At 33.2% G+C, this 14,353-nt stretch overlaps 1 protein-coding gene and 1 non-coding gene across 4 annotated transcripts in view; both read right to left on the reverse strand.

Annotated features, from left to right (window-relative positions):
- Window positions 1–2,802: 2,802 nt before the first annotated feature.
- Window positions 2,803–14,353, reverse strand: part of GKAP1 (G kinase anchoring protein 1) — a 91,148-nt gene continuing 79,597 nt past the window's right edge. For 2 of the 3 annotated variants that reach the window (XM_052644981.1, XM_052644979.1), the window contains 5 exons: window positions 13,974–14,075; window positions 10,194–10,257; window positions 7,202–7,272; window positions 6,620–6,697; window positions 4,053–4,297 (listed from right to left, as the gene is read on the reverse strand). In XM_052644981.1, coding sequence (XP_052500941.1) covers window positions 4,250–4,297; window positions 6,620–6,697; window positions 7,202–7,272; window positions 10,194–10,257; window positions 13,974–14,075 — 363 coding nt within the window. In that variant the 3' untranslated portion in view covers window positions 4,053–4,249. Of the gene's footprint in view, window positions 2,878–4,052; window positions 4,298–6,619; window positions 6,698–7,201; window positions 7,273–10,193; window positions 10,258–13,973; window positions 14,076–14,353 lie in introns of those variants that run through there. The other variant, XM_052644980.1, reaches the window with a different exon arrangement.
- TRNAC-GCA (transfer RNA cysteine (anticodon GCA)) lies at window positions 7,865–7,936 on the reverse strand. The gene has a single exon. It is a non-coding gene; the product is annotated as a tRNA-Cys (tRNA).

The raw sequence follows: 14,353 nt of genomic DNA on the forward strand, positions 1-14,353 counted from the left end.
TAGCATCCAATTAATCCACTTGGAAGTGTAAGAAATATTTATTTCTGGGCCCCACTGTTCACCGATTCTGATGAATTAGTATTGGATGAGGCACACGTGTTGGTACTTTTTCTTTTATAAATCTCCCAGGTGATTTTAGGGCTTCTCTGGTGGCTCAGCGGTAAAGAATCCACCTGTAGTGCAGGAGACATGGGTTGTATCCTTGGGTTAGGAAGATCCCCTGGAGAAGAAGATGGCAACCCACTCCAGTATTCTTTCCTGGGAAATCTCATAGATAGAGGAGCCTGGCAGGTTACAGGGTATGGGGATGCAAAAGAGTCAGACAAGACTTAGTGACTAAACAACAACAACAAAGTAAATACTTAATTGATGAGCTCTGAAGCAAGCCCACCATTCCTCTGCTGCTGCTGCTGTTGCTGCTGCTGAGTCACTTCAGTTGTGTCTGACTCTGTGAGACCCCACAGACAGCAGCCCACCAGGCTCCGCCATCCCTGAGATTCTCCAGGCAAGAACACTGGAGTGGGTTGCCATTTCCTTCTCCAATGCATGAAAGTGAAAAGTGAAAGTGAAGTCGCTCAGTCAAGTCCGACTCTTCACAACCCCATGGACTGCAGCCTACCAGTCTCCTCCACCCATGGGATTTTCCAGGCAAGAGTACTGGACTGGGTTGCCATTGCCTTCTCCAACCATTCCCCTAGTCTCATTCTTTTCTTAACTGGCTCATTTTGGTTCATGAACATATTGTCACAAAAGTCTTAAATTTAAACTGACCAACCCTCACTCAATTCTGTAGTCCCTTGAAGCACCTTGGAGCCCCTGTCTTGTAACTGCCAAAAAAGTGTTAAGAGTTTTTTCCTCAATGCCTTGCTCTGTGCCATTGAAAAAGCTATTCTGAAGGTCATATTCCTTAGTTGTTAAATTGAATAGTTATTCTCAGACATAACTTGAGACCTCTATGCAACATTCATTACCACATCTCCCACCTTTCTCACCTGTTTCCTACCATTTCCAGTCTGCTCTCAGCAATATTTCTCTTCAAAACCTTTTTCCTTTGGGTATATCAACTATTTATACAACTTAATTGTAGATGGATCCCAAATCTGTAACTCCAGCCTTCCTTCAAAGGACCAGATCTGTATTTCCAACTTCTTGGACTCTTACTTTTAGATACTCTGTAGGCAAACCCAGCTTAAAAAATCAAAAGTCAATTCCTCCATCACTGTACCCTACTAATGGCACTCTCACACTTACTCTCATTTAGGCTTGAGATCTTGTTTTCATCTCTGATGCCCTTGTTCTTCTCCTCTACCCCAGTTTGTTTGATTCCACCCTCAGAATGTTTTTTCATCTCATTTTCTGAATCTCACTGCCACCTCTTTACCTCCTGTTTCTACTATTGCAAAAACTTCCTTGATATTTCCAAATTTATTCTTCAATAATTCCTATTACATCACTGCCTTTTCAATCTTCTTAAAGGACAACTTTGATTACATTACTTCTCTGTATATAAACTTTTAATGGTTTCCACATGCCTACCAAATTATGCATAGATTTCTTAATCTAAAATTTCAGATGAAGGGTAGCTATCCCCAAATAACCTTTCTGGCTATCTCATTACTTTCCTATGCTCCAGGGAAAATGAAGACACTCAATTTTCTCAACACATGCCTTGCTATCTTTCTATTCCCTGAACACATACATTGCTTTTCCTTTACCCGACTTTTTAAATTTTCCTTTCTCATCAAACAACCTCTGCCCTTTAAAACTCTTTGGGAAAGCTACCTATTAACCAATTAAAACATAATTGTTTTAATAAGAATAAAAAATACACTGAACAAATATACTCTCTTACTTCCATATAATTGTTATGGAATCTACTGTATTCTATCTTGAATTTTAGTTACTTATGTGCTATGCTTTTATTCAATTAGATGGAAAATAATTTGAAGGTAAAAATGACATCTTACACAGTTTTTTACCCAATACTTTCACTAGCTGTTCTCATTTGATACCAAATTTCATGCTGCAATTCCATGCATATTTAGTATGAGCCAAGGCCATACAGCTATATAGGGACTTGAACACAGCTGTAGTTCATGACTGTTGGTTATTACTAACATACTATAGAAAATGTAAAAAATCCCATAGAAGGTATCTAAAATATTTAAAATAATAACATGTATTTTCTTCTGTACCCCAATAGCAATTTGAATATATCATTATTTACTGGAATATTTTATGAATATTTCTCTATATTTCTATTTTCTTCCAATTCATTGTGGACATATTTACATCTCTAGTACTTGGCACAGTGCCTAGCACATAATAAGCTATCAATAATTTCACTGAACATTCAGGAAACGAAAAAGAATCTTAGGAATGGTATTTAATAACACAGAATGCCTGAGAAATCAAACAGAATTCATTAACCGATCACTGACTGTCTTTTCTATCTCTTACTAGATAAAGCTTTCTCTGTTGAGACACTGGCCTGGAAGTAACAGATTATCCATAGGAGTGGATACACAAATCAAGGGAAAAAAAATTCAGAGGAAAAAACAAAGTCATGAATGCAGTACTCCTGAAAATATTCAAGGCAAAAGGAATAATCAATGCAATTTTCTATGTGCCTAGGTGATTTTAAACTATATACATACTAGTTGTCATCATTTAGTCACCAAGTCATGTCCGACTCTTTGCAAATCCATGGATGGTAGCCAGGTTCCTCTGACCATGGAATCTTCCAGGTAAGAATACTGGAGTGGGTTGCCATTTCTTTCTCCAGGGCATCTTCCTAACCCAGGGACTGAACCCGCATCTCTTGCGTTGCAGGCGGATTCTTTACTGTTGAGCCACCGGTGAAGCCTGATATTCCCACTAGTAGAAAACGGCATATTTATTGAAATATGTGCCAAGCACTGTGCTAGATGTTAGATAATGTACCAAACGGATAGTGTACAGGTAGATAATCAAAAGCAGATGATAATATGATGGGCGCTGGTAATTCAATTATAATCAAAACTATTCAAGTTCTATTGAATAGCTTGTTTATACAAGTCAACATGAGAAATCTGATTTTGTTCATCACTGGGTAGAAAAGTATGGTATCATGGATTACCAAATATAATTAATTAATTAGGTTCTGATGGCACCTACTCTTAATCAAAGGTAAATTGGAAATTATCTTTAAAATCTTCACTACTTTATCAATTAAACAAATAATTATTTAACATCTACTTTGTGCCACATAGAGAACTAAACATTGAGAATAGTAAGTCACAGTTCTTTGCAAGGTTCATGTAACCTGATGGAAGAAGCCAGACATATAAGTAATGATGACATAAAGTATTTTTCCTGAAGACTGTCATGAAGGGAGTCTTTCTTACAGTGTTGGTTTTGGAGGCCAGTACCAGTATTTACATGTTTATCTTTGTTATAAAACAAAAAAACTCTCTGTATTTTAATGAATCATATTTGTATTTCACTGACTACACTAAAAAAAGTTCAATCCCATAAACTACTAATTGATTATACCAATGACAAGTCTATCTTCACTCCCCCCTAGTCAACACCCTTCCTATTCTCAGTGTGTCACATTTTGGTCAAGTCAGACTATTCTTTACTAATATTTCTGCCCAGATTTTGCTGCTTCTGCCTGGGATGCTTCTCAAAAAATTTACAGAAAAGGTATCCACCCTCCAAAAACCATCTCATGCAAGTTTTCTCAATTTCCAAACAATATGAAATCACACTCTAATATGTATGGTAATTATTTTTGGTAATCATTCCTACCCCCATCTTCTGTTTTGCCTGAACATAGGTCATTTGGCAATATACTGTATGTCCTATAAGGTTCAGGATGGACAAAGTGCTAAGTAAATATTCAGTGAGCTGAAATCCAAGTAACTGATTGTGCTATGAACAAAAACCATACTTTCACATTGTTTCTGAAATTTAAAAAACCAAACATATTAATGGAAGAGTAAGTTAATTTTATTGACTGATGAAAAACTAAAGTGATAAGAAGTATGAATAGTATACAATAATCAGTGAGTTCTCCTGGAATTCTATTTTTATTCTTTTCACTTTAAGCCAAAAGGACATAAAATTATAGACTGTTAGTGAGCTAATCATTTTAAATTTCTTGAACAAAAACTGCATAGTTCAGCAGTTGCACAGCATTAAATATATACATTTTTGCAAAACCCTGAAAGTTTTCCTTTTGTGTTGACCTCAAAGGCTAATGGAATCACCTACACTGGTCGGATTCAGAGTTTCTTTTCCCTTTTCTGCCACCCTGCAAAAAGAAATAGGGTAAATTATTTAGAAAGTAACCTTTTGGAGGGAATTTTCCTTTTAAGAATAAATGAGATCAAAGGCATTTTTGAGTATGAAAAGGAAGGAACTTCTTTTTGAGTTTGTTGCAAATTTGAATTAATATACAACTAAATTATTTTTACATGGCTTTTATCAATGGTTAAAGTAGGTTGTAGAAAACAGCTATCTATTTGCATTAGTCTGGATTTACTATGATTACCAGTGTTTTATTTTTTACAGTTCATCTGCACTGTCCCAGATCTTTTTAAAAAGTAAAAATTTTGATCAATGGTAAAATAAACAACTTGCTCCATATGATCAGCAAATTTGGGGAATTGCATCCTTATCCCTTTGGGTAATTCAATTTCCAATTCAAGTGTTGTATAGTTCTGTTCATATAAGACAGCATTAGAAATCTGATTTTGTTCTAGCTTAAAAGACAGAAAGTAATTTTTCATTAATTACTTTTAATGAAACATTTTCTGCCTTACTCTGATTCAAAAAGCAAATACTTATTTTAAAAATATGAAAAGCACAAAAGTACAAAAATGAAAATTTAATCATCCATAACTATTCTACCCTCCATTTTAACCATAAATAATGGTTTGATGGGGGCGTCCCTGGTGGCTCAGTTGGTAAAGAATCAGCCTGAATGTGGGAGATCTGGGTTTGATCCCTGGGTTGGGAAGACCCCCTAGAGAAGGGAATGGCTACCCACTCTAGTATTCTTGCCTGGAGAATTCCATGGACAGAGGAGCCTGGCAGGCTACAGTCCATGGGCTCACAAAGAATCAGACATGACTGAGTGACTAACACTAATGGTAAAAGGTATTTATAATAATTTAATAATTTTTCATTTTTATAAACTATGGTAAAGGTACCTAAACTAAAATCACGAGAATCACCTAAGTAGTAATATTTTTAAAATTCTGATGCCCAGACTTTGTCCCAACCTATTTATTTATGATAATTAGGAGTGGGCTGAACAATCTGTAATTCAAAAAGTTCCCAAGAGATTCTGATGATCAGCCAAATTTGGGAATGACTTGCCTGTGAAAGTACATTTCTCAGAGTGATGGTTATATGAGGGGCACAAGGAACCCAGACTCATTTAATAACGCCGGCAGCTTCTCTTTGTTCCATCCTTTTTCTGCCTATAACTTCCCTCTCAGAGTTCAAAAACATATCCATACCAACTTTCTTTAAAAAAAAAAAATCAAATAAAGAATGCTATTATTCACTCCTGAACAAATAAAAGTTTTGAAAAGATTTATCCAGAGGAAAAAAATCTGAAGAGGTTATATAAAACCTGAGATGTATAATGACAGGTATTAAAAACAAGATTTATTTCCTGACAGCAGGGAAATAAAAAATAAAGTTCCTAAAAAACTTTCTACAAGGTGGATACTCACTATACATATTTACCAATGTTATACAGCTTAAAACTCTTACTTCGCTTCTAAACAAGAGTTTTTTAAAAAATAATAATAATTCAACAATCCTTTTCAGAGCTTCCCAGACAAAGGGAATCTTCCTTCCTGGACTGATGAGATGTCAAAAGCTGGAGCTAACCAACTTTTATGTTCTCTAGTCCACCAGGAGTGGCTTTCAAACTTTTTTGACTATGACTCCACACTAATTAACTCATTTTATATCATGACATAGACACACATACATATGTATACACAAATATATGTGTTTGTATTGATTCACACATGTACACATATACTGAAAGAAAGCCATGACATTATTTATGGCTTCATCCAGAAAAAAATACTCAATGCCAGCTTGTAAATGCAGAAGAAATGATAGAATCAGAAAAATCACTCTTTTGTAACTACCAAAATAATAACTGCTACAAATATCATCAATGAATGCTAAAACCATTGAGTAAAAAGAAAAGAATATTTACACAATCTCAAACTATAATATCACATATTATTTATTGATTACAAAGGGGGAAGATATTTTTATCATAAGATATCTAAAAGATATTGCTGTACCCACATGATCAAACTTACAATGTAATGGGATGAACATTATTATATACCTTCCCTCAACAGGATGCACTGGCACATACACCACATCATCTATGTAGCACCAAAGACCATGTTGAATTACTTTAGTTATTGCTGTATATACCAATATCTAGAATTAACATTTTCTAATATGTAAACTATATAACCAATAACAAATTTGGTGAGTAAACTGTAGCCTAAGAATAAAACAGTACATTTATCCTCACATGTATGTATCTATTCTAAATGTATTATTTGTGATGAAAACACTTATAAAAGCATACCTGATATTTGGCTAATTCTGCTTGTAACACTTTCACTTTAGATCTTTCTTGTTCTAATGCAGCATGAAGTGAAGTTACCTATAACCAAATATTCAATTAAAAGAGACTTTTTTGATCAATACTCTGTATTTCTTAACACTTATTCGCAATGATGATTTTTGACTACTAGATTAAAGAGCATCAGAAGAGAACCTCTCTCCCCACATAAAATTTCAATCAGGCATTTTGCTCAGTTGTATATTATAAAGATAGGCAGGACAAGTTCACTGTTCTAAGACAAGACCACAGGATAAGGCTGAGAAGGGGAGAAAATCAAGTACATGAACGTGGTAAATTCTATCTGCCCTTTCTGTCTCTATATTCATAGTCCACATCAACTAAAATAGAACCTTATCTTCCCCTATTCTTTAGGACATATATACCTCTCTTAGCACAGTAAACAGAATCTTCATTCATTTGCTACAGCACGGCACAGTGATAATGAAGTATAGTTTAAAACATTTTTTTGCAGTACTGAAGGGCTGTCTTTTTGTTTAGTCAAGTTTCCTAATTCAGGACAAAAGAATAAATAGTTTTCCTTACCTGTATTGTTAGCTCATTCTTGATACTTTGTGATTCATCAACTTGAAGAAGTATTTCTGCTTTATCTTTCACTGACAAAAAAGGAAAAACAGCAGTATAATCTTATCAATCACTCAGATACTTTAATAATACTTTTGGTGAACCAAGACAGCAGTGCAGTCAGGCAAAGATTAAATTGTCCTCATACTTAATGACTGTATTCCTAAACCTATATATACCTCTTTATTTCCACCGGTAAATTCTGATCATTATCATCACCACAGCAGTTTTCATTGGAAAATTTACATTTTCTGTGGTGGTAAAATATTAATTGTACAGCTATGATAAAAGATTAATTTTGTCCATCTATACTAAAAAGGATAAGGACAGAGTAAATAAAACATTTCACATAGGGAAAAAAACTTTAAATACCTAGACTAGTCAAAGATTTGAAAAACGTACTTTTTTTTTTTATTGTTAAAATTGTCAATTGTGCATACTCTAAGGCCCACAAAAATTATCTTCATCTGATTTTTCATACCATTAAAGGGAAGTGAGTGAAGTCGCTCAGTTGTGTCCGACTCTTTGCAACCCTGTGGACTGTAGCCTACCAGGCTCCTCCATCCACAGGATTCTCCAGGCAAGAATACTGGAGTGGGTTGCCATTTCCTTCTCCAGGGGATCTTCCTAACCCAGGGATTGAACCTGGGCCTCCCGCATTGCAGGCAGACGCTTTAACCTCTGAGCCACCCAGGAAGCCCAATTCGTACCATGAAAGCACTATCAAATAAACACAGCTCATATGAGCACAGTTAATCATGTAACATCTTTAGTTTCAGAACTATTCACTTGTCTAAAGGTTTTTCCCTCTTTAAAAAAGCAAGAAATCTCTATCACCACAGCTCTTCCAATGTAACACTGTCATTCAAATTTTTCCCAGTTTGATATGCACTAAGGTGAGATGCTGTATCAAGAAACAAATCACAGTCTCTCAAGACTCAAACTGGGAACTTTTACAAATTATACTTTCTACTCCTTCATCCTCAGAATTAAGCACTCATTGAGAAATAAGTGATTTTTAACAATTATGTCATATTTTAACTACAGTTTTTCTGTAATGCTTTTTTGTGTTTCAAAGAGACTGATACAGAGAACAATTTGAACATAACATGACCTGTATACTTGTTTTAAGCACAATTTCATGAACACAGAAAACTGCAGCCATGCACACACCTGAAATTAATTATCAGCTATTTCAGTTCACTATGTCAAGAACCACACTACTTTCCATCATTCCATCACTTAATAGTAACAAACACAAGCTGCAACCCTTCTGAAACCAACTTCTACAGCAAACTTTAGGTTGTCTTCAAAGTAAAGTGCCATATTTATTATAATATTTATGTGTTTAACCATTTTAACATGAATAAAACTGTTACCTTTTTAATTAAGTTCCCAATTTTTTTCATGTATCATCGATGAAACCTTTAAATGTTGTATGCTAATTCCATTTTCTCTACAAATTTTGTGGTCTTTGTATGATTTTGTAAAGGTTAGTGATTTTTAGGAACACATATTGTATTATAATAGAACTGACTATATTTACATTCATATTATAAATGCTAATATCTGTATACTCTAATGTACTGTATTTTTCATGTAACAGTTCTATATAAAATTATTCTATTTGGACAACTTATAGTATGGAGTATGGACACCGATATTACTTATGGTAGCCATTTTAGTCTATTTTTGAGAGTAAGTTTTTATCAGTTAACTTTGTCACTTTTTACAACTGTTTCCCTAAGGAATACTACTTTATTTTTACATATTTAAAAATCACACATCCAGTATTCAATGATATCCTTAATTTCAATTATAAATGTATTTTGTAAACATTATTTTTTTTTCATAACATTATTCATTAAATGATCCACATGGAGCTCAGTGATTTGCATAAATCTAAATTCATCTCAGGATGTTGATATCTAACTGTTCAAATAATGTCATTTCCCATTATTATTTAACTTCTATTTTATCATAGTTAAGCTGTGTAACAGTTAAGTTACATTATAAAAACAGTAAAATTATAAAAAATGTTTGACTCTACTTTAAGACTATCTATTCTATTCAATTGGACAGGATTTCTGGTTTTTACTCATATTGTTTTAATAACTGCTATTTAATATAGTTTAAATTTTGGTTGGACAATTCCACTCCCAATATCTTCATATCTGAAACAATTTTAGGTATCTTGTTTACTTATCTTTTAAGGTGTGCTTCATAAATTCTTAATTTCTTAAGTGCTATACAGTACTCACAGGAGCTATATTTGGGATTTCATTAACATTTGTAAACAAGGGAAATTGTTATACTTAATTTCATCTATATAAAACATTTTCTCATCTATTCATGTCTTTATGTCTTATATGGTTCATCATTTTCTTTTACAAATTTAATACACACTTATTCTTAATGTAAATTTTTCACAGAGCTTTCAAGATCAATGCTATTTGGTATACATATTCAGAAATGCAGCTGATTTGGGGAGTTTCATATAACATCAACTTTACTAATGTTATTATCTCTAGTCATTTTTGATTGAGTTCCTTGGCTTCCTACTGGTGATCTATAGGCAAAAGTTTAGAGTGGCCACTAAAGTGTGAAGAGTGGGGGCAGGGAGACAGGGGAGAAGGAAAAGCTGAAATGATGATAGGCCTTCTCCTCTATTAATAAATAGAATCTTAAGAAAATGTTATTCCTGTTTTCCCTCTAAATGTAGTCCAATAATTTATAAGAACTGAAATTTCAAGAGTTTCTTACCTCAGTAGTTGTAAACTTGTATAATACTAAAGTGCTGTAAGAGAGACTTGTAATCATAAAATTATCAAGAACAATCCAGTTTGTACCACTTTGGGAAACCTTTTCATTTTGTTGAGTTAATAAATCATACATCTTGGAAAGTTATCTTCAAATATTTTTAAGATTAATTCTAAAAACAGAAATCACTTACTTTCACCTTCCTGAAGCATTTTCAATAACTGTGCATTTCTTGCCTTTACTTCTTTATACTTTGCCTAATAATCAAATAAAAAGATTTAATTTTTTAAAAAGTATATGATGTGATAAATGCCTTATTACCAATTTATGGAGCTATGAATTCTAGACTTGCTCAAAGACATAAATTACTTCTGAAAGAACCAAGATGAAGGAAAATGTATTCAGAAATATTATTTAAATCCCCAGTATAATAATATATATATCAATATTATAGGTGACTGAATAAACAAGAGTAAGATAAAAGTGGAGAAAAGAGAATAAAACTAAATTTTTCTGAAGAGTCATTTTTCTTCCTTGAATAAAATCCTTATACAATTCAAAATAATTACATGAAAACAAAAAGAAAAATGATGCACAGTTCTATACAGTACTATACTAGAACTCTCTGTTCTTTTCTATAACTGCCACTGTTCAATATGTGACTACTAACCACTAGAAACGTAGCCAGTGTTACTGAAATGACTTTTAATTGTTTTTAGTTTTATTAAATTTTTAATTTATTTAACCTTTACTTATACAAATTAAAAATTTTATTTTTATTTAAAATTCATGTAGCATATTAATTTTATACCACGTGTAGTGGTTACCATACAGTACAGTTCTATATTTGATCAGTTAAGGCTTTACTAATCTTTTGTTATTTCATTAACTAAATACTGTTAAAATAATTTTGGGCTGAAATGAGTGATCTACTGAAATATCTTTCAGTTATTTTCAACTTTTAAAAAATGGCTTAATTTCTCTTCAAACTATACAAATAACACAGTTATACGTTATAAACAATTTAGGAATTGTATTCCCACATTAACATCAAGATTCCAGAGAATTTTCCCCCTATAGTACCTTTATTCAACATATAGCACAAACTGAACTATTTATAAATATTTAATAAATTAATACATTAGAGAAAACAATATATTTAATAATTATAGAAATAGAGGTCAAACAAAATAGATTAATATAAGAAACTTGTCATTTCTTCTCTCAACATGTACACAGATATGTACAGAAGTTACCAGATTCAAAAATCTTCCTTATAAAACAAATTTGATGTATTTTAAATTAAGTCCAGCACATGACTTTTACTAAATATTATGTCCAGTAAATTGGTGAGGATAAAGTAATAATGTTATTCAGCGATACTGCAGACAGTACACTGAATGGAAGAAGCAAGCATAGTGAACATAAAAGGTAGCAGGACTTTTGGACTTTTGAGAAGCTAGGAAATGAAGGAGGGAGATAAGTCCACTGGAGACACAAAAATATGAAGGGGAAAACATATACAGTCAATTACAACTATACTCATTATGAATATAGAAATATATCTACTGGGAATATAGAACTGTATCCATTATGAAATTCTCCCTCTCAGGGCTTCAATCAATGTTAATATCTTATCAAACTGTTTCTTCAGCTCAAGCCTTTGTCCATGGTTCAGATCAGTGTATATAGGGGGGCATATCTTTAGTTACTCTTCAAGGTCTAAAGCCAGTTCATAAAGGAAAGATTGTAAATGATCAAAATAACCCATGAAAATTCTTTATACTGCTCATAAAAATAACATAGTTTTACAAATATAATCCTGAACAGGAAATGTATTAATATCTGTGAAAACCTAAAAGTACAAAATCCTAGTACTATGCAATTTATAACAAAGAACATATGGAATATAGTGTCCTCATTAGTACTTTTAACTTCACGAAAAAGAGAACACAAAGTAAATACACATATGTTGTGACTCCACAGTGTCCAACACAGATGTTCAACATCTTGAACATCTATGCCCACATCCACAGCCATTTCAAACTCAACATGTCTAAACACAATCTGTTAGTTCCCATTTCCCAAACCAGTTAAAAATGTGTTCTTCCTCTCAACACTCAATACCTATTAATGATGTTACCAGATTTGTGTTTATTCCAGGCCTCAGCTATGTGCATTGCCTTCCACAAAACAACTCTCAGGTCACTTTCCTTCTAAAACCTTTATCGCCCTCTCCTTGTCTCAAATGCAAATACCTTCATATTCCCACCTCAACTAACATCTCTAATGTCTCCTACAACTTCCCATTTCTCTAAATGTCAGCAACAATGCATTTCCTCCCATTCTCTTTCCTTTTTATGCACTGTTCAATGTGGGAAAACTATCTCTTTTTTGGGTGAAATCCTTAGCAATTTTCAATAGCAGCAACAGATTCATTCCTGTTTCTAGAACACTCTGTCAAATCTGTCACAAATTCTGCATTGTACTGCAATTATGTACATGATTTATCGTCTCCATTAGACTATGAGCTTCTTACTAATTCACCTTTGCATTCACTGTGTCTAACTCATGGTAAGTGCTCAACAAAAGCAAAATAAAATATAAATGACAAGAAAAGGGAGAAGTGGGTGAAGTTCAGGAGGGTTTTTAGCAGGAATGATTCTTAAAGACACGAGTAAAGAGGAAGGGAAATGTAAGAATCGTCAGAGCTGGAACCTGACATTTTTTTCTTCATACAAGGCCCAGAAAAGCACCTGGCATATTACAGGCATTCAACAAATAATTGCTGAGTGAAGAAATATTAGTTCAAAAAAAGACTGCTACTTGAGATGAATAAGAGATTTTTTTTTTAAAGCCTGAGAAAGGAGAAGAGTAATAGTTCTGCGGTTAAAATAAACTGTATAAATAACGTGTGTTGGTGAGGGTATGAAGAAACTGTAACCTTATGCACTGCTGGGGGAAAAGTAACATGGTGCAACTGCTACGGAAAAGTCTGATGGTTCCTCAAAAAGTTAAACAGAATTACCACATGAATTGAGAGAGTAGCACTGACATCATATACACTATCTTGTGTAAAACAGATAGCTAGTGGGAAGCGGTTACTTAGCGTAGGGAGCACAGCGTGGTGCTCTGTGATGACCAAGAAGGGTGGGATGGAGGCATGCTCAAGAGGGAGGGTATGTATGTATACATATAGCTGATTCACACTGTTGCACAGCAGAAACTAACACAACATTGTAAAGCAATTATAATCCAATTAAAAACATTTAAGATTTTTTTAAAAGTTAAACACAGAATTACCATATGATTCAACAATTCTATATACCAAAAGAAAGGAAAGCAAGGACTCAGATACTTAACATCAATGTTCATGGCTATATTATTCACAATAGCCAAAAGGTGGAAACAATATGAGTGTCCACCAACAGATGAATAAAAAACAGTGGTATAAACACACAGTGAAGTATTATTCAGCCAGAAAAATGAATGAAGTTCTGATATATAGTATAACATGGATATACATGTTGAAAACAGTATGGCAAGTGAAGTAAGACAGACCACAAAAGGACAAATATATGATTCCACTTATATGAAGTACCTAGAGCAGGCAAATTCACAGAGATTAGAGGTCAAGGACTGCAGTACAAGGAAAAATAGGGAGTTCAATGGGTACAGAGTTTCTGTTTGGGATGATGAAAATGTTCTGGAAACAGATAGTGGTGATGGTTATACAACAATTAGTGCCACTGAATTATATGCTTAAAAATGGTCAAAATGGCAATTTTAATGTTATACCTATTTTACTATGATAAAAATACATTATCATTCAGATTATATATAATCAATGAGCTAAAAACCTAAATAGCAGATAGTATTTTTATCAAATATTAAACATATTTGCGTATAATAAAAACAGAAAATGTACAAATTTGTAGAATTTTTTAGTTTACAACACTAAATATATACAAACCTCCCACTGAGCAATCACATTTTTCAGCTTCTGGATTTCAGCATCTTTTCTTTCAAGTTCCAACTTTAATCTTTCAATTCTTCCATCTTTTAGAACTACTTCCTAAACAGGGAAAACAACATTTTAGAACTAAGACAGTTTTGTCAAGTCTGATTTACAATATCCTTTACGAAAGGTTTAACAGGAAAAAAATCACAATTTTAATTCATTTTCTAAAGCAACCTAAACTGTTAACTACATTTCCACTTGTACTCAATTTTACAACTGTAACTGTGGACAGTACAAGCAAATAAGATATTTATGCCTAATCTCAAACTACAAATGTAATCCAGAACAATATGAGAGCTTTGAAATATTTCCATCCTGGAGTAAACATACTA

Source organism: Budorcas taxicolor, chromosome 8, assembly GCF_023091745.1.
Source record: "Budorcas taxicolor isolate Tak-1 chromosome 8, Takin1.1, whole genome shotgun sequence".
NCBI classification, from domain to species: Eukaryota; Metazoa; Chordata; class Mammalia; order Artiodactyla; family Bovidae; genus Budorcas; species Budorcas taxicolor.